Raw genomic sequence first — 24,000 nt, 5'->3', positions numbered from 1 at the left:
TAGCTGTCAGGCTTCTCAGCATTCATTTCATTGGGGTTCTTGTGGCCGCATACGTCAAGACCAAGAGACTCCAAATCGACCTACACAGGGCATGGATGCTTCGAGCATGGTTCCACATCATTTCAACATTCCACCTTACCCTCTTAAAAAAAATGAAAACCTCTCATTATTCTAGGTTAAAAGGCAGAATCTATCATCAAAGTCCGTATCATTATGATCTCGGCTACGGCTATCATCAGCAACATTGGCACATGCTATGCCGCGCAACCTTACGATCAGATCCTATCCATAATCGGCGATACAAACCAGACTATCGAACTCTATCCAGACTATACGACGTACTTCTCCGGCATAAGTCCGAGTCAACAAGCCGTGATACATGCCAATTCGAAGTCTCTATCTGCTACTGAGGCTACTGTCGCCGCGGGTACGTCGCTTAGTATGGTATTGTGACTTGCATTGGTAATCCATGTGGTTGGTGTTAAGATCTACGTAAGCCGTCGGTCACGATAATGACGATATGTCTGCGATTACTGATCTATTCATAGCTCAAGCTTACATCCGCTAAGGCTAATAGGCTACGTAATGTGTCATTCAACAGACAAACGGAGGCAGGGATGAAGCCAACAAAAATAACACCGGCAGAGCTATCGAGTGCGAAGGCCGAACTAGCCGAAGATTCTTTACAGTAGAATAGGCCCTGGTCAACGCTAGGACTTGAAGTTCTCTGTAGAGTGAGTTATCGATCAGACTTTTAAAGGGATATCAGCATCTTGAAGCAAGTGTCGTATAGTCACCATAGGGTCATCCACGTAGGTGAAAGAGAACGCTTGTCTATTGGAAGTAGGAACTAGGCACGAAGCTCGCTCTGAGATAGAGGGTGCAAGTGAGGTGAATCTCGGTGATTATGTAACCAAGGTCACGTGACGTAAGGTGAGGCCTTGGAAGGTTGAAGCCATCACGACAGCAAGGAATTCGGAGCAAAATTGAACTTTAAGGTGGGTTAAGGAAGTGACCAGCTCGCTTATCATATACGATATGTAGAGACTACTACTTGAAAATCCATTTGTGACATAAGAGCATGTGGTCCGTCTCTACTCAGTGAGAAATGGGTGTCATACTATAACCACGTTCCGCGTCTCAAAGTTGATTCCCAGCTTATTGTCTCCCCAGGTAGCATAATCTATACGTAGTTTTCCAAGGCGTCGGTACGAGCCATTGCCCGTGGGTATAATGACGATACCTTCTTGATGCATGTGGAGCTTGGCCCCAGGCTTCTCGTGCATTTGGGTCATTTGAAACAGCATAAACCAGCTGAGTGTTGCATTCGACGCCTCCCTTGCGCTTTCTGTGGTATCAAACTTCATTTCGGAGACAGCTCCGGGAATACCCTTCAGGTGTAACTTCACCTTCGTCTCTGTGTGACAGTCCACAGGACCTATGGTCTTGAATAATCCTTCCATCTTTAAAGAGCCGGTAAGAACTTCGCCGTATGGGTCCTCGCCTTTTGGTGTAATTACACAATCCAGAACCCTCGAGAGGCTCGCAATCGTCACCTCAAGACCATTATCGCCCATTAAGTTGCCGAAGCTCTGCTGCGAAATTGGCCCATTGAGAGATGCCCAAGACCAAGATGGTGCTTGGTAATGCGTGGCAGCTTGATCAGGTTCAGTGCACTCCCATGACAATCCTTCAATCATCGCCTTGCGCCAAAGTCCAGCGACGTACTGATCGTTGATCTGACCTGCAATCATTCTCGCGATACCTGATATAGCGGGAAGCTTGTCCGTGCCACGGGTAAGTTTCCGTAAAGAATACTCGGTCACAAGCTCTGTCCACTCGGTAGAAGCTCGTAGGGCGCGCTCGTCTTCCTCGACGGTGTCCCAGTGTTTTCTGGCGTCGCTGTAGCGCCCTAAGAATTTCGTTCCATCTTGGCACAAAAAGTACGCGTTGCACTCAAACGACATCTGCTGTGAACCGAAATGGACAAGACGCGGCGCAAGCCAACGCTCCTGCAGAGTCCAGCCTCTCTTCGAGAGAGGCTCATCCCACACATAGTCCTCGCTACTGAGGTAGCAAGCCTGCGTGCGAGGTATTGCGCAAACATAGAGAGTGGCAGTCATACCGGCAGCAGTGGATGTACAACTTGCATAGGGGGGTGTTTCGGGCGGACCCAAGAAGCCTACACCATTATCACTTGATTTCAAGACAGAAAACACGATGTAAGCATTCGAGTAAACATCGCCCATCGTGGAAGCTTCCCTGCTCCAGTCTGCGATATCGTCTTGAACGATGCTGTGAGATGTCAGCTCATTGTGTTCTAGATAATGGCATTATTGTAGACTGAAAAGCACTCACCAGAGCGCATCAATCCAGAGGTAGCGTATTTCCAATTTGCGCGTCATGGTGACAGCATCTTGGAATGTCTGGGGCATAGTCGCAGTAATGATGCCCTCCTTGTGTTCCTCAAGGCTCGCCATGGTGGTCCTGAAATGATCTTTTCCTTGACCCCACATGTAACTCAAAGCGGCGTATTTCCCGCATGCATCCCGAGCCTCGTATAACTTGATGTAGGTTTGCTTGTCATCGATGCCCACATCGAGAACCCTCGTCGGCAAGCACCTCTCGCCTACACAGCACCTGAGTTGAATATGCTCTCGGTCGCAGTCTCTCAACCATTTCGCAACTTGGTCGGTCATTGAGTCAACTGTTGGGTTCTTCCTCAAGCACCGTCCAGTGATCGAAGCGCTCAATGGATCGCTGTCATCTGAAACGCACAGTCTGAAAGCACTGATCAGGCGGATGGAATTGTGTTCAGCGTCGAATGATATGACCAGGATGTTTTCTGTGTCCTGGGAGTATTTGACAAGTCGCATGTCCCAAACTGATCCGTCCTCAAGGTACTTGCTGATGTGTTCATCTTTCTTATCTTGCTGGCTCAATTCGGTAAGCCAGCTCTTAAAGATGTGAGCGCCGTGAAGAACCGCGGCGCAGATAGCGCATTCTTTTGAGGCGTCCAACAGGTCTTCGAAAGTTCGGTGGAATTGAACGCCAAATTGTGACACCTCTTCTTCTCTCCAAGAACCCCAAAGTTGCAGCAAACTCAAGGTGGGTCGAAAAATAGATCCTTTATTCAGGATGTATTTATCTGGGTATGCAGGGATGTTGAGTAGGTCGATAGCTAAGCAGGTACTGCACAGCGACATACCAGCACCGTCCTCGGCCATTGTTGTTTGATCGAGCACAGGCCGTTGTAGCAATTGAATAGCACACGCCGAACCATGGTTCAGAGTAAGAGCGCAATATATCCTAGTAAGGAGTGAGGGGTAAACGGGGTGGTTTAACCATCATCCATCCAGCTTGCTTACTTAGGACTAGCTCCTACATTGAATCTCACCATCAGCATCCTTGCCTTCAAGCCTCCTTGATCCTTCCACTATTGACAATTATTTTGGGACGACCAAGGTAGAAACTACAAGCATTATCGGTTTCAAGCGGCCTGTTGGATTGACTACTCCAGCTGGATAAAGGGATGGCAGAAATGCATTGAACGATATGCAACGAAAAAAAAAAAAAAAAACCGTGATGTTAGGTAAACACAAAATAGAGCTACGCTCGGACCAGGATAGGCAGAAAAGCCTCAATTTAGCACAATAATCACCCTTTGTTGTGTTTTGATGAATGAGCCCCAGTAGTCTTGCATTGAATCGACATTGCTGGAGTTGCGGACGGCTATCTACCCAAGGTTTTGTTATGTACAAGGTCGTGACCCAAATGGGCTTACTATTGCATTGTTCTTTTCCATTCGAACCAATTGTGTTGCGAGATAGCCCCTCATTGTTCTTCGATGGGGCTGTGCCGAATGTCAGATTCTTTCACACTGGGCAGTGTCGTAAGCATGGCACTTGATCTGGGGAGCGAATCAACAAATCACATCTAATCGTGTCCCCCGGTAGCGCGAGCCAAGGCTAAATACCGCAAAGACCGCGTCTGGGGCAAGTGAAGGATGCGTAGTGGCCAGCTCTGTTTCTCTCACAATGGCAACTCAGAGATCAACAGAAACTACCACATTCAGTTACTACCCGCTCAACGAAGATCGGAACGAGATCCGGGTCCTCAACCTACAGACAATTGAACGACCACCTCTTGCCAAGCTTCGGGATGAGCCACCTGAATGGCATGGCCTTGTCCATTGTACGATTGAGCACGTTTCACTCGACGCACATCTGCCAGACTATAGAGCTTGGTCGTCACAAACGCCGCAGCTGTCTCGGAGAAACAGCGATGAGCGATGGCGACGGTTCTCGAATGAGCGATATCGGTCATTGAGCCCGACAAGAGTAAGCTCACCGTTCGAGAGGCCACGTGCGCATCATCGCTATCATCGATTTTCATGGGGTGACTACGGAGCCCTGAGCTACACTTGGGGGGACCAGACTGTGAAAGTGCCGATCATCATGAATGGCCAGGTTGTGCTTGTCGGTCAAAGCTTAGAGGCAGCTCTGCGAGCCTTGTCCTCAGATCCAGATTATATTGATGGTCTGAAAGTCTGGGCCGATGCAATCTGCATCAACCAGAGGGACCTGGCCGAGCGCAATCGTCAAGTGAAGCGCATGCGTCAAATCTATGGAAGAGCGCTCATTGTCTCCATCTGGCTAGGCGACATACCCAACGACTCTATTTCCGACATGGCTCAGCTCCACGAACTGATAGTCAAGTCACAAGACAAAGCTGCAGCATCTGAGGTGTTGGAAGTAGCAATGACGGACCCAGAGAAGAAAGAAACCATACGCAGGGCCATCGATGTAGTTGTCAAGAAGACATACTGGTCTCGGATTTGGGTAATTCAGGAGAAATGCCTGGGTCCCTTCAACCCTTCTATTCTTTTCGGGACGTTCCGCATGGGCTTGGTGCCGTTTCATAACTTTCTTCAAGGTGTCACGAACATCCATGGCGCTGTAAGGGCTCGTGAGAAAGTGTGGCGAATCTTGAAGTTGGTGGAGTTAGTAAATGCGTCTCAAGAGCGTGTTCGCCGCGGTCGAGCTCAGACCAATGAAGAGCGTAGGCAAGATCAAGACGACCTTGGACTGCTCTTGATGATTGGGAGGATGGCAGGCTCACTCGACTTGAGAGATCGTCTGTACGGATTAATGGGGATGATACCGGAATATGTGGCCAAATTGATCGAGCCGGACTATACGAAGAAGGTAGAAGATGTGTTCTCGGATTTTGCCAGCGCGCTTATCACTGGCTTCGAATCTTTCGACATAGTGCTGACTGGGACGACGGAATCTACTCTGAAGCTTCCTTCCTGGGTGCCAGATTTGACATCTCCATGGGATCCTTATCTCTGGGGAACAGACTGTAATGCCAGTTGGGGACAGAAAGCCAAGTTCAGGGTGGAAAATGACGGGAAGTTTCTCACCACTAGCGGATATCTCGTTGATGTGGTCGAAGGCTTGGCTCCTTTCTTGGGTTGGAAACACGGTGGTCTCGGTGTCTGGCAAGATGCCGTTCAGCCAGCATCTGTTAAGATGCCGAACGATCCCAAGGCGGCAATCGTACGGACCCTTCATCGAGCTGCAACCTACAATTGCGATTCAGGAATAACGATTCTCGATATTCCTTGGCTTGAGAGCCTGAGCCCCGACGACCCAGACATCCTGGCGCTGGAAAAGCGTGGATGGGGCAAAGTTCTCAAACACGCCAATCTCAACGACTTGACACAGTTTCGCAAGCAGGTCAATGACAATTTCCAACCTTGGGGTCGGCGATTCAAGTCCTTCTTCCCACGGGTGCAAGATGTTGGAGATTGCGTGGACCCTAAGCCTTTCTTGGAATCACTTGACAAGCATATTGGAATCGTATATCCGGTCTTCACCACAGTAAAGGGGCTTTTTGGCACCGCAATTCTTCAGCAAATTCGGAAGGGAGACTCGATATTTATTATACCGGGCTGCTCAGCGCCCATTGTCATGCGACAGAACAATGGCCAATGGCAAGTCATTTCACAGTGCTTTGTGGATGGCCTCATGTGTGGGGAGATGAAGACGGCAGTGGGTGTCAATGGCTGCGAACTGACAGAAATCCGAATAAGCTAGATAAGGAATGAACTTCAGATTTTATCCCAGTTCATTACGCGTATTTGGTACCTTATTCAGCTTCAATTATGGTGTCCTGCTTGCTTGAAGTGTTTGCATTCCCGAGCCGGATCTCCAGTTGAGGCCGAGGGTAAGACCTGATTGCTTTTGCTGTAGCTTCATAGAGTCTTGAGTATCAAGTCTTTCTTTCTGTGCCTTTGAACTAGCCCTTTAAGGCAAAGCACCTCTCAATATTTTCCGCATTATTTCCCCACCAGTGCGCCATTACTGCTCCGGTTGTACCAAGGAAAATGAAGATGAATAAGAGGTTAGCATTGAAGCCAGTGTCCAAAGCTGCGCCACTGATATATGCCCATTTGTTCCAGAAAGTGCGACGATAACGGTAGAGGTAGAAGTTGAAGAAGGTCCCGACAAGGAAAGTTGTAAAGGGCCCAGTGCTAAGATTTCCGTGGAAAGTTGCCGCGCTAGCAAAGAAGATCGTGGAGTTCCAAAGGTCGAAACGGGCTTTTGGAAACTTCTTGTGAAGAAGCCAGATAATGATCGGTGCTATCGCGCCAGCAGGGAAGCCGTAGAGTACAGGCTTGAAGAAGGAGGATGCGAAGAGCTTCTTTGGCCCGACAAGTGCATACTGGATACCGGCGGTATTGTAGCTCTTGAACTCTTGGCCAGTCCATTGTCCTTGAGGATCCGCGACTCGACCGCTCACGTAGTCAAATTTGGACGCAATGACCCAACGCATGACGCCGTAGTTGATAGGGAGAGCTATCATATTTGCGATGATTTGGACCCCAATCACGTCTCGTGGAGGAAGATGGAGGTAGTGCCCAATCTAGGTTTCGTGTTAGCGTCCCTTTGATCAAGTAGTTATTGAGAAGAACACTTACCTTTTGGTCTTCTAGAACAATACGAGCATCGTACCAGACGTTGCCAGAAATAATGCGATAGGCTAGCTGGCCAAGGGGATGGCGCGACGAGCCCTTCGCGTCGATCATGTCTATAGCCGCCGTCAGCCATATGTGCCTTGACACACCATGTTACAATATCCTTGGACTAACAGCCGTAGATAAGTTCATTGAAGAACCCAACCTTGATCGAATATCCAGACATCGCATAAACCAGGCTCATGGGCAGCATAGCAGCGCCGCCAAAACCCAGAGCGACGAAGTATGTCCAAGTCGGCATCCAAACAGACTTTGTGGCGACAATAACGAGCAAAATGCCAATGGGAATAATGGTCAACAAAACCCATTCCCTTATTGATGGTGTTTAGCCAAAGTTTTACTGGATATCTTGCGTGGAGAGTCCCGAGGGATATGAACTTACCAGAGAGTGAGGCTCGGATACTGTTGGATGATACGACTAAATAATTAAAGTCAGCAAATAGCTCCAAGCATCTGGACATGATTAACCAACCTCAATCTATCTTGATGATACTCTCCCTCTGCTTTTCTTGCTTTCCAGATCTTGACTACTTTGGGGCCCAGGAATAGGCCACACCAAACAAAGGAGGAAATGTACGATGCGTACCACTTTGTTGGATTAACAGTTTTGTATGCAAACAATAATCGAAAGGTCACTCACCATGAAGATTTCCCATGTGTACTGAGCCCCAGAGTACGCCAGACCAACCTCGTGGTAAGCTGTTTCATTGACATGCTGAACACCGCTTGAGTCCGTGTAGACTAGATCCTAGCTGTCAGCACTCACAACGAATCGTTTACATGACTCTCAATTGATTGCTGCCTTACTTAAAGATTCAAATGGATAAGAGGAGCCGTTCTTTTGGAACACACCATTCGACATAATGTCGTACGTAGGAGACCCCCATAAGTTGCCAAAGTAAGCAACGGGAATCAAAATCCATGTCTTGTGAATAGTAAGTACAGAACATTTCAAAGAGGAACAGAACCTACTGTGATAACAAAGCCAACGAAGATAGTCACTTGAACACTGTAAGGATAAGTAATGACGGTGGAGGTGATGTTAGACCAATTGAGCGTGATGTTGAGGAGCCCAATCCCTCCACGGCCGGCGCCGAGGAAGTTGACAGTGTGATTTCGACTCGCGAACCAGCATAGAGGAGCAAGGGCAGCGACGAAAGGAAAAAGGTACTCGGGGAGAAATTGCCAGAGAAATGTGCCCAATAGAATCCACCAGAACACCTTGATGATATTGTTAACATGGTACAGGATTGGCTGACGATTCTTTACTCACTCTCATCTGTTTCTGGGAAACGCTTTTGTGTAGCTCAGACTTCCCTTGAATGCTCCTATACAATGTGACCTGTTGGAGAGACAAAGGGAAGATGAATTCGGGATCATCAATCAGAATCTTCCGAACTTTGGCTTGTCAGAGAGTATCATCAACAGCACAGGGTGATTTGGTCTTACCCATTGCGGCGAATGAAAACCCCAGTAAAGAGGCACCCTGATTGCTCTTAGTGTTCAAACTTCAAGCCATGATCGTTCAATCTCACCCATCCAAAAAAGAGTGCAACAGCTGGATTCATTGTGATACCGTAATACAGTGCTGCATTGGTTGGCAGGTAAGCTATTCATTGATATTAGTTGGAGCTGGAAGAGGGCGCGGCGCAATTCGTCATAAGTAACGTACTTGCCCACTGGCCTTGACTGCCCGCGTTGGCAGCAATACCGATAATTGCATGTTCTTTGATGGAGAATGGCCCAGGGTTGAGGGAGAAGGAAAAGCGTCCGAGGGGCACCGTATAAGCAGGTAGAATACGTGCCAATAGCCGACCAAGCGGAGCAGAGGCTAAAATGACGAAGAATACAGGGAATGGAGCTGTTGTAGTTCGGAAACTGTTTGTTATCAGTAACACACTAGGCTGCATAACAAAGATGGGCACTTTACTATGAAAGCTGCGAGACAATACTTCCGGTTGTGCAAAAGATCGCAGAAAGAAGGATTGCGCGGAAGGTGAGCACTGGCAAAGTGGGGTCGTCTTCGAATCCGACAACGTTGCGTACAAGCTCTGGGATATTAACGAACTCTTCAGATTTGAAGTCGTACTCAGGCTCTGAGTCTTCGGTGAACCCTCTCTTGGGTCCGTCTGAGCCATCGTCGATACCTCCAATAAATACCTTTTCCGACGTCTCGAAAACAGAATCAACAACAACCTTCGGGTTGGTTGACTCTTTTGAGTCGTTCAGAGTGGTATTATCCTTTTCGTCACGTTGTTGAGACATGGTTAGATGCTAGTATCACGGAACTCGAAATGTAAGTAGGGTTCGCAATGTGACGCTTGCGACAAGTATAAGTAAAGCGATCAAACCCCCGCCGATTGTTCACAGGGAGGGAGCAGCATGCAATTGCGGATCTTCGTGATGTGCTTGCGAACAGCGTTGTTGCGTTGCCACCTCGGTAATGCAAACCCTCTTCCAGTCGGGAATAGCTTATCGACGCCTTTTATTGGAAGTTTCCCAAGTCCTATTCGAGGTTAATCTAAATTCGGGATAGACTACACGGAGGACTAATATCCTCCAAAACTCGAAACGGTACCTTCTAGACCAGTGATTCCCTTGAGCATGCTACTTGCCACAAGGGTACAAACTAATCCCAGCAGACGTTGGAGGTGATGTTGGTTGCAGGTGGTCTAGCGTCGGCTAATACACCCTAGTGATTCTACCGACCGGCATCGGGAATAAGAGGAATGGATGAAAGATGTTGATGCTGCATGCGAGGCCTGCATTATCTGATCGTGTTATCAAGGCGCAATGCAGGTGGGGTATGTCGAGATCGACCAGTGGAAGCGGAGGAGACCCGACACCTCCTCCTCAGGTTTGATAAGATCGCATCGCAGACATATGCAGCCACTGAGAACATAACCTTGAAGACGTGGTAGCGCGGGCAGTTCTGACTTTCGAGGCAGTACGCCCGGTCTCCCGCCCTTGGCGCATGGGATAGTCTTGCTGTAGCTCTGCGGTTAGATATCTTTTCTTCATCACCTGCTGTTGGAACGACCTTTGCAACGCGAAGATAGCTTGTCAAGTGAGGCCATCGGACGAGATCCGATAGCGTCTAATGCATCTTCAATGTAACGTGATCTACTGAGACGTTGCGAACAATGGCGAAGAAGATAGCTATTAGATAGCTTAATCCCACTCCTGCCTGCAAATATCTGCCGGCAGTTTGCCCCATAATCTCGTGCTTCGATATGATTGAGGTCATAGTCCTATATCAAAGCCTAAAAGTCCAGCTACAGTTGGGGAGAAGCGATGTTGTAGCCAAAAACCTGTGGTCGAGTATTGCTCCGAGATGTATAGCGACCATACCCCATTGCTCAAAATCGATAGAGGTCTGTGTAACTCAGAACTAAGTCTCTTCAAATATTCCATCTATGGTAGCGAGGCCACGCCTCGAAGGATCATTGTCTTGCGGCAGGAATATCTCGTGCGGTGAATTAACTCACGGGATTGAATATTGTAGACCTCGAATTCTGCGTGATCGTTCACAACTAGATGGACAATGCGTAAAAGTGCCAACCTGAATCTCTTTATATGTGCTTGGGTATCTATGTTTCTAAACTTAAAGCAGCTTCTGTGCATCTACAAGTGGTTCCAGCAGATGTAACATTGAACGACATGATCAATCTAGAACATGTCTAAGACGTGTAGCCATCAGCCCTATCGACTGCGGTTGCCTGGGCCAACTTCGCGTCATCCACACTGACAGTAGGAAGGTATCCTTGAGGGTTGACACCACCTCCAGTGATGGCCAGTCCATCGGCAGTCGAGTTGACACCAATCGTAATCTATCACTTCACATTAGCACATTTTTGGACTTCACTTTCATTTGGCAAGTCATCCACTCACATATCCAACGAGACCATCCTCAATGTTGTCAGTCAACTGGCTGACGCTGATGACAGCACTGTACCCGTCGGCGCTGGCATCAGAGTACAGCGAGTCCTCCTCGTTGGTAGTACGGTTCAACGTCGTAAGGTGCTCACTGTACGGGCTGACAGCATACACTTGGCTCAGGAGGTCCTCCTCAAAGAAAAGCTGCCCGATGTGCTGCACCTTGCTCGCGGAGTAGGACGTGCCGTTCACAATGTTGGTCTGGGCAGTGACGTGAATATGAGTCGTTCTGGTGATGTAGTATCCGGGGAATTTCGTGAGGAACTCCACGACACCGTTCTGGTCGGTCGTCTGGATCCCGCGCAGGAACGTCTCGTCGTCGGTGGTGCCGTCCGTCCTTTTAGACCAGTTGTCCAGGAGCTCTGCGGTGTTGGGGTCGATTCCGGTGAAAGAGGAGTACGAGCCGGTTGCGTTGCAGTTCCAAATCGTGAGGGCTGTGCCGACGAGGGGTTCGCATGTCTCGATGTCGATCACGCCCATGTCGAGATAGAAGTCGATACCTCCCTGCGTCTCACGCAGATCGTGACGATGAATTTCTCCATCGACGCTGTCGCAAAGTCAGTCCCCGCATCAACCTCAAAATCGAACCCGTCGTAGTTGACTAACCCATAGGGTCCCCAGACGGTGTCAGGGGCCAGGACGCAAGTGTCGTTCTGGATGGTGGTGTACTGCAGCGAGTTCCGGGACATCAGGTCTCGGGTATCGACATGGCCGTTTTGAATTCGGCGGGTTTGCAGACGAGCCGCTCGCTTCGCAAACATTTCTGCCTTGCGCTTCTCAATCGCCGCGGCGCACTTGTCGGTGCTTCGGCCAATGAGTTTTGCTTCATGCTTTGCCTGTTCGGCAGTGAGCTTCTCTGGGTGAGCGAGGGTGGTCCCTGCGGCCAAGGCAAAGAGGAACAAGTCGGTGAACAGCATGTTGAAGATGAGTATAGTAAAGCGAGGGTTCTGATGAATGAGAGTCAAGTCGTGTCTAGACTGTGCGATGAGGGTGAGGTCCTAAACTCAGCATCTTCTTCCGAGGATTCCATCATCTCTTATACGACAATGCCTTCGCTCGATTATTTCCATATTCTATTGTCCATCACCACTTTTAGCATTGCTCGGGGTTCTGTAGACATCCGCTAATCAAGTTCTCCTTAATGGCTTACGTTGCAAAGGCTTTGATTGGAACGGCCCCTTGCGCTGCTGACGTCCACATCTACGTTGTCAGCCGGGAAGTGGGAGAGTTTGTGGAGTTGAGGCTCTAAAGAGGAGCATAGCGACCGCAGTCGCCACGGATGCCGAGGTCTTGGCTACGGACTACCCGCTGAATATCTAGCTTGCACTCGTACATACTATTGGTCGTAAGACAGAATGATGGGTATTGGTGTAGAGCTGGTACTCAATTTAGGGCTGAGCTCTTTAGCATGTTGGTTTTATAACGTGTATTAAGGATCTTCGCCTCCTTTCCGCGGCGGCTGTGCACCGGCATACGCGTAGAATCGCGGAATATCTCCATCTTTACCCGTTTAGGCAAGTTCTCGGCGACCACCATATCGGGTTTCGATGTAATGAACTGCAAGTCTTCTGGAACTTCGGACTTTGCCCGAGCTTGCGGAAGAAGTAATTACTAAATACTGTATTTTTCAACACAGAGGTTCTAGACCTTGGAGAACTAGGAATCGGGACGAGAGAGCAATTGTAAGCCTAAAAGAACCCTTGAAACTTGATGAATTGAGAACGAGCATGGCTGGATTGGCTCTGCGCGCTATCTACCGAGATTGTTACTTGGTTATTATGCCTCACCGGGCACGAGTTTGGTTTGACCGCGTCGATTACGTTCAGAACAAACATGAATCGTCGAGCCCGAAGTCGTGGAAGCCGTCATCTTCGAAGGGGCGGGTCAGGCATCTTGATATTAAGGGAGAAGAATGCTTACGAAGAGATGGCCATGAAATGCACCCGTCAATATCACGCATGCACGATGAACTATTTTGATCCTCTGGAGTAGGTATGCTACATGGACTGCTAGTGACGTAGTGGACTACTTGTGGCGCATCACGGCTCCCACCTCCTTAACGCGTCATGTTCAGGGAGGTGGGCGTCGCGAAGTGGGATGTCGAAACGATTGACTAATACAGAGTCGACCCAGAAATGCATGAGGACTTTCACAATCAAGAAAAGAATGCCGACTCCCATCAAAAAGTCTTGAGGATGGTGGACGTCCTCTCTCGTGTTTTCTGGTCGACACACGGTCAAGAGCTCAGCGGAAAGTTACCTTCAACCCGCTGGGCCCGCTCAGACATGCAACCCCCAACAGACGAACCGTCCTAAACTGCATGTACACATTCACTCCGATCGTCAGACCTAACAAACTCAAGCACATTAGATGAATTCGGAGAAAACCTTGATCATAGACATGATGCATCACGGAAAAGAACGAGGATCATTTACCTCCCTAAAGTCGAGACTTCCTTCCCCAGATCGTTCTAGAGCCAGTGCCACCAACAAACCAGGAAATTAAGAGGGCCGTGAGAGGAAGGGTCGCCTAGGAGGCTAAGTCTGCTAAGCTTGCTAAGTGAGCGACCTGAGACACGGTAGAAGTGATCAGCTTTGGCTGGTCGCAACCTTCTTTTTAGACTTAATTTGGGTTAGTTGGGTCTGCAATTTTGTATTAATGAGTCGGAAATGCGACCGGCCACGTTCTTGGTGGGATAAGGTAAGCTTAAATGAATTTCCGCAAGAGAGTTTCTGCTCTGCAATTGTGATGACTTATGCACTCAGAAACCTTCTTTATTACAGATTACCAATGAACATTGGCTGGCCTGATGCCGTGAAGATGATTCCTCTGTCTCCTCCAGCTTCAATCCACACCAGTTCCTCATCTGACCTCAATGGAACTGAAGCATCCCAATAAGGGTCCCGCCAAAGACGCTTCTCTATTTTCCCATCGGCAAACCAAAATAGCCTTGACAAGAATAATTGTAGTCCAGCCACAAAACTTCTGTCTCCTCAAAACTCAAGGTCAGTCTAACTCGACTGGATAGTAAGGCCAGACCCCGCTATGACACTTCAACTCTTGGCAGGCGACCTAAACCCAAATCAACCATCGTCAGCGTCTCTACTACGCCAAAACTGGCCTGCCTGAGCAAAGCCAAGTAGTTTCGCCGTCCCCAACGTGGGACACCAGCTCTGGGGCACTCGCTCATGATTTTGCTTATGGTAGAACCGTCACTCTTACAGTCTATCCTAAAGTAGTAAGCAGGGAACGGGGGATGAGGTGGTGCTCGACCGACGACCGCCCCATGTCGACCACGGCCTGATGTCTGTGTGTGCCCGTCGACGGCGGCAGCGCTGTGGGTTTTTGTGGGCGGCCAATCAGGTTAATGTTCTGTTTTAGAGTCCTAAAGGTAGTTCAGGTCGGTCGACGCGAGGATATCGTGATTATCTAGGTGTTAAGTAGGTCCAACTTGTATATGAAGCGTTCAAACATCCCATGTAGTGGCTGATCACACTCTCATCCTACCTACTCTGGCAACTCTGAGCAGGAGCTCCATTTCTTTTCAGACCATTTTTTTCTAATTCGTCATCCATTAGGACCAAGTCATTCGTTATTTCCTAGTATCATCTACACTCATTCACAATGCAACTCCCACCGAGAGCAGTGTCCCTCGCGGCACTTCTCCTCCCCCTCTTCGTATCAGCACAAGACGCAGACAACACCCTCAACGTCTATCAAATGCCCGCCGAAGAGCCCGCGCCCTCGGGCCAAGTCCACATGGGTTGCTACCAAGAACGCACCCGCGGCACCGCCCTCATTGCAACAGACCAGGCCGGCACCACTGACGTCTCCACCTCGCAGGGCACCCGCTCCGACAAGATGAGCCCGTCGACCTGCGCCACGTACTGCTCCCAGTTCAAATCCAAAATGTACGGCCTCTCCCGCGGCACCGACTGCATCTGTGGCAACGCCCTGCGCGCAAACACCCAGGTGGCCCCGCTGAGCCAGTGCAACACCGCTTGCCGCGGTGACGACGGCGCTTTCTGCGGCGGCGTCAACTACGTCAACGTCTACGGCCCGGAGACGATGATGACGGCCGCGGCGTCCCCATCCAAGGCCCAGCACATTGGGTGCCAGCGCATGCCCGCGCGCGGCGACCCCTTGGTCGAGTACCCCAAGCTTCGCTCTGCGCAAATGACGGTGCAAATGTGCCAGGACCACTGCGGGCTGTACCAAAGCAAGTATTTTGGTCTCGGCGGCGCCGGGCGGGATTGTTTCTGCGGCGACGTGCCGAGCGATCGCGGCAACAGTGGAAGCAGCTTTTGCAAGACGGCATGCGCGGGCGACAAGGGCGCATTCTGCGGCGGCGGGACAGGCGCGGCCGGGTATTACAACTTGTACCAGCTTGACTTTTCCCAGTCCCAGAGCATCGGACAATGGAGCGCCCTGGTCAAGTTCCCGGTGGTACCGGTTGCCGTGGCTTTGTTGCCCAAGACCGGGGAGTTGCTGGCGTGGTCTTCTGGTTGGAGGTTAGTTTTATGTTTTCTTTTCCGTAACTGCCGAAAGTTTGATTTGTTGATCAAGGTGGACGAACTAACGACGACCAGAAACCGCTGGACCTTCCCCGGCAACGGAAAAACGTATACCTCGATTTACAACCCGTCCAGCAAGGAAGTCACTGAGGCCCTAGTCGAAAACACCCAGCATGATATGTTTTGCCCGGGTATCTCCATGGACGCTGATGGCCACATCATCGTTAGCGGAGGCTCCACTGCCGCCAAGACGAGTATCTTTGATGAAGAAACTAATTCTTGGGCTGCCACTGGCGACCTGAAGATCCCTCGTGGATACCAGTCGAGCACGCTTACTTCTGACAACAAGGTCTTCACCATCGGTGGCTCGTTCCGCGGTGGTGCTCAAGGGAAGCACGGTGAAATCTACGACACTGTAAGCAAGGAATGGAAGAAGCTCGATGGGTGCTCGGTGACGCCCATGTTGACCCAAGATACTCGTGGCTCTTTCCGGGCCGATAGCCACGCGTGGCTTCACGCGTGGAAGGATGGATATGTGTTCCAGGCCGGCCCTAGCAAGGCGATGAACTGGTACTCCACGCGGGACTCGGGAAGCGTCAAGGGTGCTGGAAACCGAGGAAGTGACAGCGATGCCATGTGCGGTGTCAATGTCATGTACGAGTAAGTGTTGTCCATCCCCCCATCGCCAAGTCTGGTCGCTGACCAAAACTCTCAGCGCTGTTGCCGGAAAGATTCTCACCGTAGGAGGTGCTCCTCGCTACGACGGCGTTGCGTCGACCGCCAACGCCCATGTCCTTACCATCGGTGAGGCTGGCGGTGCTGTTGAGATTGAGAAGCTTGAGAACGCCAAGTACAACCGCGGATTCGCCAATGGTGTCGTCCTTCCCGATGGCAAGGTCTTCATTGTTGGTGGTCAGAGCCGTACTGTACTCTTCTCGGACGCCAACCCGCAACTTTTCCCCGAAATGTGGGATCCTGCTACCAAGAAGTTCACTACGGTCAGTTCATTGCGAAAGCTTGCAAGGCTACAGTGCTGACTTCCTCCTAGCTCAAGTCACACACCACCCCCCGTAACTACCACTCGGTAGCCCTTCTTATGCCTGACGCGACCATCTTCTCTGGCGGTGGTGGTCTTTGCAACGGATGTACCGCCAACCACTTTGACGGACAGTTCTTCTCGCCGCCCTATCTCTTTGAAGCTGTAAGAAACGTTGGCCTGCACGGTGAACCACAATGCTAACTTGGCTCCAGGACGGGCAAACTCTTGCCAAGCGCCCCGTCGTTTCCGACCTCTCAATCTCCGAGTGCAAGGCCGGCGACAGCTTCACCATTACTATGGATGAGGCGGCGAACTACACCTTCTCGATGATTAGGATGGGCACTTCGACACACGCGGTCAACACCGACCAAAGACGTTGCCCTCTGGAGGCTCAGGCCAATGATAATCAGTACACGGTGACTGTTCCCGGAGACGCCGGTATCGCACTCCCTGGCTACTGGATGTTGTTTGCTGTCAACGAAGCTGGCGTTCCTAGCGTTGCTAAGACTTTCAGAGTCGCAGTGTGAAAAGGGTGAACAACCGCTCAATTTCTGCAATGGGAGTTAGGAGTACGATGCTTGACCGTATAGCGTCCATATGTTTGAACATATTACTACTTACCTTAATATCTATAATGGTAATTGACAATAATCTTTCCGATGATGTCCAGTATCAACATACAGAAGAGCGAAGAACGTTTCTTGTCCTGCTGGGGTCGGTCGAAATGCCGGAAGAAAATCGGAGGCACCAGAGGACAAACCCACCGCGGGCAACAGCCGTGGAGGGCCGATCCCGGGCCCCGCACAAGCCTCGATCGGATGTTGCTTCGTTTCTGCAGATCCGTTCTGTGCACGAAACGGCATCCGTTGGTAATCAAACTCCTCAAGATGTTCGATGCCCAGGCGAGAAATCCATACGCGGGGCCGAGACTTCGACATGCTGACATGTAAGAATGGCCGGATCGGGTTTGCGTGACAGCAGGCATCGATGAGGTCTCCGACACATAGGTGGCTCGACGCATTCTGGAGAGCGAAGCACTTGAATGTCTCGGCCAAGAACGCGGGTGCGGCTCAGCAAGGGTCCCAGCAACACGAAGCCAAGCATGCGTAAGGCGCGGGGAGGAATGCAGGAAACCCGCAATCCTTCAAGTCAGCGTGGCACTGCGTAAGAGTCCCCACCTCAACGCTGACTGAGGCCCGGAGACATGCATTTTTGGGGTATCATTCAGATTGTTGATGGCGCCGAGGCAGTGCTCAGTGCTCACAAGCTTGACAGATGGGCTTGTCAGGATTCGAAGCTGAGTTGTGGCCTCAGTGCGGACCGCCTGAATGCCTCTTACAGGAATAATCGCCTGCCTATTTCTTTTGAAGGCCGTCGCTAGGTGCCAAAGCTGGCAAAGTTGGAGCATGCCACTGAAGCGATCGCCAATCCAACTTGTGTCCGTAGGAGCTCATTCAAAAAAAAGAAGAAAAAAAAAAGAAGAAAAAAAAAGAAAGAAAAGGAGATGCCAGGGACACAATGGGAGTGAGTGAGCCCTTAATGGGACGTCCTTGTCCGTATCCGTTGCAAAATGTGCGCGCCTTGCCACCGTTGGTCGTCGCCTCGAAGTGGGCAGGATCTCGAAGCACCTATCAGTGGAGGCCTGTACGGTAAGAGACCCATTCATCAGGCATTGCTTGTGATGGAGGCGAACAGAGAATGTGATACACTTTGCGCAGGTGAAAGGGTCCCTCGAATCGGCCGTGTGGGCTTGGCCAACGCATGGCGCGTGCGGCTGGGATTTGACTCGTGCGATGCATCTTGAGAAGGAATTGATTGTGTGCTTGTATCTGTACTGGATGTCGCCCTTGGGACGTTGGAGAGTTGGACTTGGAGGGGAAGCAGAAGGTGGAGGGGCGCAGCCGGCGGCCAATCATGAATAGCTGGCGAGGGATTGTCAGCTTGACTAGCCAGGCGGAGCGAAGATACATACCTTATCCGTATCAGCCTGCGCCCCAGAGCATCAGGTCGGGTTCACCTCGGGCGGGCATGTTGCATGGTGGGGTCAATTGGGTAGCTGAAGCAATTCAGCCATGGAAAAGCGCTGCACGCAGCACCACCGCCGCACTACGATCATCCCAGACCTGACCTGGCCCCAAACACTGCCGTCATTGTTCGTAGGCCAAAGTGGGCTGCTCTTCTGGAGCTAGCTCGCTGCTCCGGCGCATCTGAATGCTGATGACTTTGTATGAGCTACCGCCAGTCTAGACTGCTGGATATTGATTGTCTGGAATCTTGGCGTTGCGTTGTCTACTGGTCAACATAGGCGAGTCGCGTGGTGCCGGATTTTGTTGACTGAACAGAGATTGAGCTTGATTCCGTTGCTAGGGCGAGAGCGACCGACCCAGGCCATTAATCACCCAAATCTAGGGTGGTTGTCGCATGTTGGGGTGACACGGGCCTATCAGCCGTTGCAGAGGGCCACATTCCTGGCTGGTCTTGACATCACCGGCCAGGATGGTGGACGCTTCGATGTGACCTTGGTTTCCCAGCACATAGGCGCAGGCATTGGAATAGGAATTACTGGCACACTGGGTCTCGAATGGGGATAGGTTGGCACGCTGGCTGATCTCGGAGACAGACTCGAAAGCGGTTGACGTGTGCCGCAATGTGTCAGACGAATAGGCTTGCGGGCGGGAGCCAAAGAGATGACAGCGCTGAGTGACTTGCGCAAAACATGCGTTGCAGGAGAACACGGGGCGACGTGGAAGACGGGCTGCCGTTGGCGCTTCCGTCCGGTCATTGCGTCGAGTGTTTTCGAGAAATTTTGCGAAACAGCAAGACACAACGGTCAGCGACCATATCGAGCACGGGTACGGTGTACGACAGCCGCTAAGCTTCTTCCCGGCGCTATCCACTACTATGAGGTGGTGTGGTAGGCTTGACTATAGGGATTGTACTTGCCGGGTGCTTGGAGTCCCTACTTTTTCCCAGCTTGAACTGTTCGGGTGCGACTGGGTTGAAGCCTGGTAAGGCGGTGGTGTGGGAGGTGTTGGTGCGGAACAAGGTGCGTGTTCGCAGACAGTAGACGCAATGGACGGACTGGTGTTGAGATGGGATGGGATGGTCCAAAGATGGTGTGCATGTCGTTGCTTAATGCGCTCGGTGGGTGTCGTCAACGTGCACCCGTCTTGTCTATGCGCACGAAATGAGGCTGATGGACGATATACCGCCCGCTCGCGATGTATCGACACTCTTTGAAGTCTTGCTTGCTAAATTCCATGCAACGATTCGAAACATGGCGGAAGGAGTGGGTGTTGAAGTGACAACCGGCCAACTGTCACTCTCGGAGTCCGATATCAAGGGTCTGGCCGATGAAGAAAGGCGAATCAGAATGCCATGGGGCGCCAACTGTGACCTCATTAGCCTCATGTATTCGTGTGCGGGTTGTTCTGTTTTTAATTTTACCTTTTTCTCGTACATGATACAGCAGCATCTCCCGACTGCAACGTCTCTGACCGTCCAACAAGCCCATGACGGACCGCCATTTTCACAGGTCACTGGTGTGCGATTCGGCTTCAAACAAGCTGTTCCAGATACCCTCAAAGGTGTGATTCAGAGAAAGACATTCGCGACACTGGTCTCCGTGGAAGGTAAGAAAGTTGAACTGCAAAGAGGTGCGCAAGAGGTGGCAGGCAAAGCCCCTGGGCCCCACCAGTGGCTCTTTCCAAGAACAGGGTGCGTCCCGCGCTGCGGGAAAGCGCTACTACGTAAACGCAGCTTCCCCCACTGCTATCCACCCACACGAGTCTTCTGATCCAATCAGATGACTCAACTCATGGAAGGCACCGGGGGGGTTCTAGACCAGGTCACCAGCATCTCCTGGTCCGTCGTGTTCCTTCCTCCCCAAATCCCAGTCCACCAAAGTCAACCAACCAGTTCCAGCCTGGTCCTTTTCTCTTTTTTCTTTCTCTCTCTCCTCGGCCCTGACTCTTGGATCCCAACTTCGCTTTCCCATTTTGAATATCCCCAGCCTGCGCAATTCACTTGTTTCTGCTTCTCCCATGTTCATGCTGCACTGCACTTCTTGTTCAGCTTCTTGACCGGGGTCAAGCACTCTTCCTGCCCCCCCCCCCCCCCCCCCCCCCCCCCCTTCTCCCCCCCACCCCCCCCCCCCCCCCCCTTCCCCCCCCCCCCCCCCCCCCTCCCCCCTCCCCCTCCCCCCCCCCCCCCCCCCCCCCCCCCCAATTTTGCATTCTCTTATCAGCCAAGCTCCCGCCGTTCGTCTGCTTTCTCCCACGAACCTCTGGTCCCCTCTGCAGATACCTACCTACGCCTTCGAATCCCCGGGCGAACAAGACCTGACGCCCATCCGCTGTTCGTCCCGCACCTAGCGTCTGCTTCCTGCATACGTCCTACAAAGTCCTATTTCCTAGATACGGATACCTTCTGTTAACGACCCTTTACGAACTTGACGAAACGAAACCAACTTCTTCGCATCTCATCTAAGCTCAGCTCTGCATGCAAGTGCGCTGACGCAAGCTGGTGTGGCGAAGACAGACTGCCGCCGTCAATACGAGCAGCACACCACCAACTATCCGTACGCACACTGCGCTACCTCCGCACACTGCGGCGACTCCATCCTACTCGGACCCAATTCCTCGACACAGCCTCCCAGCGAACGTCTATTCTCACATCCCGCAAGGGGGAAAAAAGCTGCTGTTCGACCCCTCCACCACTATCGACCTCAAATTCCTCTTCTCCGATCCTACTATTGCACTCGTCATCTTGAACACTACCCTGTCCACAAGACGACTGTCCGACCCGCCCAAGCTTCGCCAAGGTTGTTGACATTCGCCTGTTCCCGATAGCTGATAATCCGCGAAACGTCGAAGCACACAAGTCGAGTCTCTACGTTACTTCTACCGATTGAGGGTTTCTATGCCTACCGCCCTGAACATTTTCGTCAACACGTCTACCCCCGATCTTTCATATCGTAACTAGGTTAAGCGAATGATCACGAAAGTCGAATAACAAGGGTCCCTCTCTTTGATACATCACCCCGGCGACCAAGTCGCCGGCGTACCCAACCGCCGCAATGGAGCAATCCGCGGAAATATTGACGGCGGCGCATGAGATATACGCACGGATGGGCGGTTCAACTGGCGATACTGCCACGAGACCTGCCTCATACAAGGCCATTGGTATTTCCTTGGCTGTAGCCTCCGGCGCATTTATCGGGACCTCCTTCGTCATCAAGAAAGTCGGTCTTTTGAAGGCCAACGAGAAATACAATGAAGCTCCCGGTGAGGGCTATGGCTACCTCAAGAACGCCTGGTGGTGGACTGGCATGACCCTGATGATTTTCGGCGAGATCTGCAACTTCGTCGCATATGCCTTCACCGACGCCATCCTCGTTACCCCGCTAGGCGCCTTATCCGTTGTCCTGACTGCCATTCTATCCGCCATCTTCCTCAAGGAACGCTTGAGTATGGTGGGCAAAGTCGCATGTTTCCTCTGCATTGTTGGCTCTGTCGTCATTGTCATGAATGCGCCCGAGAATTCTGCCGTTGCCAACATTCAACAGATGCAAAGCTATGTCATTCAGCCCGGGTTCCTGTCCTATGCCGGCGTCATCCTCGTCGGCAGCGCCATTACCGCGTGGTACGCAGGGCCGAGATGGGGCAACAAGAATATGCTGGTCTATATCTCCATCTGCAGTTGGGTTGGAGGTTTGAGTGTTGTAGCAACGCAGGGTTTGGGTGCGGCAATCGTGGCCCAAGCAGGCGGCGAGGCTCAGTTCAACAAATGGTTCACCTATGTTCTGCTGGTCTTCGTCATTGGTACTTTGCTGACAGAGATCATTTACTTGAACGTGAGACATCTGTTTCCACATGGCTGAGAAACGCAAGGCTGATTGAAATCACAGAAAGCATTGAATCTTTTTAACGCCGCCCTCGTCACACCAACATACTACGTTTACTTCACCAGCACGACCATCATTACTTCGGCAGTGCTCTTTAGAGGTTTCAAGGGCACTCCCACTGCTATTATTACTGTGGTCAACGGCTTCTTGACCATCTGCGCCGGTGTTGTGCTACTCCAACTTTCCAAGTCAGCCAAGGATGTGCCCGACACCGCAGTCTTTGCCGGAGATCTTAACCAGATTCACACCATCGCCGAACAAGAACAACCCGAGACCGAGCCCAAGGCAGACGCTATCCGTGGAGCTGCTGCGATCGCGCGTCGCTTCTCCTCCGCCAGACAGAAGATGGAAGAGGCCGAGTTCAAGCGATTACAGGAAGAGAAGATGCGAGAGTCGCTGGAGCCTGTGAGCGAAGATGGCCAGCCCGTTTACGAATGGGACGGGATTAGAAGGCGGAGAACTATGACGGTTGGAAGTCGAAGCACCAGAGGAACGATACGATCGCCTTATCCTCTCTCGCAAGCCGGTATCCCTCACACACCGACTGTCATTCCTCCCGCTTCTCCCCAGGCCCATCCGCCTCTTGGCATGTCTCATTTCCCCACTGAAGAGGAGCTGGCAGAGCACGATCGGCCTTCTTCTCCCGGTATGCTTTCAAGCATTGCAGGTACCATCCGAGAGCGAGCACGTAGTGTTCTGTCGCCGAACCAGCCCCAGTTTCAGGATCCAAGGGTTCAGAGCCCAATGCATCCAGTTCCCTTGACAGAAATCGCCGTTTCCACGATCAAATCAGACGATGACCAGGCACCGTACTACGGCAAGAGCAGAGAGCATGTGTACGGGCTTCCAGCTGGTGAACATGGCGGCTTGGAATATGCTGGTGCTGCCGGCGTGTATGACCAGCGTGCTGTGTCGCAAGGTAGTGGCTTTAGCGGCACCAGCTCGCATCTCGCACCTACTCCACCACCACATTCAGCGAAGAGACAGTTCTCCTTCTCCAACGTCTTCAAGAGACATCACGCTGATTCACCGCATCACGAGGACGATCACCAGCAGCAACATCCGCAGCTTCGACCAACCAGCCGCTATGGCCTTGGTTCACGGGGTTACTCTAGTCCGCAAGTCAAGAACGCTACTGAAGAGGAGCGACTTGGTCTTGTAAAGGGAGACTCTCGCTCGATGCCTGCCTTGCAACGCTATGATGATGAGGATGATGAGGAGGACTCGTTCAATGACGACAAGTTGAGGCATGTGGACTCGAGCCCGAGCCCACCGCAGGCCTCGAGATACGGACGCGGTATCACAACGCCGCCTAGGAGAGGAAGTGATGGACGTGATACGGACTTTGAGTCTGAAGCACCCACGCCGCCTCCTCATCGGTCACAGCCTGGCGGTGGCGGTGGCGGTGGCCGCCCTAACGCATTCCTCTGAGCGTATGATTAGCATGATTTTGGATTTTTTCAACGCCGAATATGACATGACGTGGAAGGCTTTCTGCTTGGATGCCTCGGGTGTTCTTCACCTCTGTAAAAGTAATGGACGAGTGGGTACATATTAGCATTGG

General features: G+C 51.4%; 7 protein-coding genes across 7 annotated transcripts; 4 read left to right on the top strand and 3 right to left on the bottom strand.

Annotated features, from left to right (window-relative positions):
- Nucleotides 1-213: 213 nt before the first annotated feature.
- Nucleotides 214-568, top strand: CTAM01_07875 (uncharacterized protein; the record flags this gene model as incomplete). The annotated part of the gene is made up of 2 exons (XM_060523896.1): nt 214-427; nt 549-568. 2 exons carry the CDS (start codon nt 214-216, stop codon nt 566-568), a joined length of 234 nt encoding a protein of 77 aa, XP_060381351.1.
- Nucleotides 569-1,115: 547 nt separating this feature from the next.
- On the bottom strand, nt 1,116-3,227 carry CTAM01_07874 (uncharacterized protein; the record flags this gene model as incomplete). The annotated part of the gene is made up of 2 exons (XM_060523895.1): nt 1,116-2,295; nt 2,359-3,227. 2 exons carry the CDS (start codon nt 3,225-3,227, stop codon nt 1,116-1,118), a joined length of 2,049 nt encoding a protein of 682 aa, XP_060381350.1.
- Nucleotides 3,228-4,457: 1,230 nt separating this feature from the next.
- Nucleotides 4,458-6,101, top strand: CTAM01_07873 (heterokaryon incompatibility protein; the record flags this gene model as incomplete). Its single annotated transcript, XM_060523894.1, has 1 exon — nt 4,458-6,101. One exon carries the CDS (start codon nt 4,458-4,460, stop codon nt 6,099-6,101), a length of 1,644 nt encoding a protein of 547 aa, XP_060381349.1.
- A 202-nt stretch (nt 6,102-6,303) lies between these two features.
- CTAM01_07872 (OPT oligopeptide transporter) lies at nt 6,304-9,307 on the bottom strand (the record flags this gene model as incomplete). Its single annotated transcript, XM_060523893.1, has 13 exons — nt 6,304-6,930; nt 6,986-7,095; nt 7,157-7,353; nt 7,425-7,460; nt 7,515-7,630; nt 7,683-7,783; nt 7,850-7,967; nt 8,015-8,263; nt 8,316-8,440; nt 8,492-8,528; nt 8,578-8,651; nt 8,715-8,920; nt 8,973-9,307. The coding sequence occupies 13 exons, from the start codon at nt 9,305-9,307 to the stop codon at nt 6,304-6,306; spliced, it is 2,331 nt and encodes a 776-aa protein (XP_060381348.1).
- A 1,415-nt stretch (nt 9,308-10,722) lies between these two features.
- CTAM01_07871 (protocatechuate 3) lies at nt 10,723-11,895 on the bottom strand (the record flags this gene model as incomplete). The annotated part of the gene is made up of 3 exons (XM_060523892.1): nt 10,723-10,872; nt 10,934-11,525; nt 11,585-11,895. The coding sequence occupies 3 exons, from the start codon at nt 11,893-11,895 to the stop codon at nt 10,723-10,725; spliced, it is 1,053 nt and encodes a 350-aa protein (XP_060381347.1).
- Nucleotides 11,896-14,602: 2,707 nt separating this feature from the next.
- CTAM01_07870 (galactose oxidase) lies at nt 14,603-17,058 on the top strand (the record flags this gene model as incomplete). Its single annotated transcript, XM_060523891.1, has 5 exons — nt 14,603-15,489; nt 15,568-16,152; nt 16,208-16,490; nt 16,541-16,693; nt 16,744-17,058. The coding sequence occupies 5 exons, from the start codon at nt 14,603-14,605 to the stop codon at nt 17,056-17,058; spliced, it is 2,223 nt and encodes a 740-aa protein (XP_060381346.1).
- Nucleotides 17,059-21,608: 4,550 nt separating this feature from the next.
- On the top strand, nt 21,609-23,867 carry CTAM01_07869 (uncharacterized protein; the record flags this gene model as incomplete). Its single annotated transcript, XM_060523890.1, has 2 exons — nt 21,609-22,385; nt 22,440-23,867. 2 exons carry the CDS (start codon nt 21,609-21,611, stop codon nt 23,865-23,867), a joined length of 2,205 nt encoding a protein of 734 aa, XP_060381345.1.
- Between the last annotated feature and the right edge of the window lie 133 nt (nt 23,868-24,000).

Source organism: Colletotrichum tamarilloi, assembly GCF_030869305.1.
Source record: "Colletotrichum tamarilloi strain Tom-12 chromosome Unknown Scaffold_26.1, whole genome shotgun sequence".
NCBI lineage: Eukaryota > Fungi > Ascomycota > Sordariomycetes > Glomerellales > Glomerellaceae > Colletotrichum > Colletotrichum tamarilloi.
The sequence above is the reverse complement of the archived record's forward strand: the minus strand, read 5'-3'. Positions and strand labels throughout refer to the sequence as shown.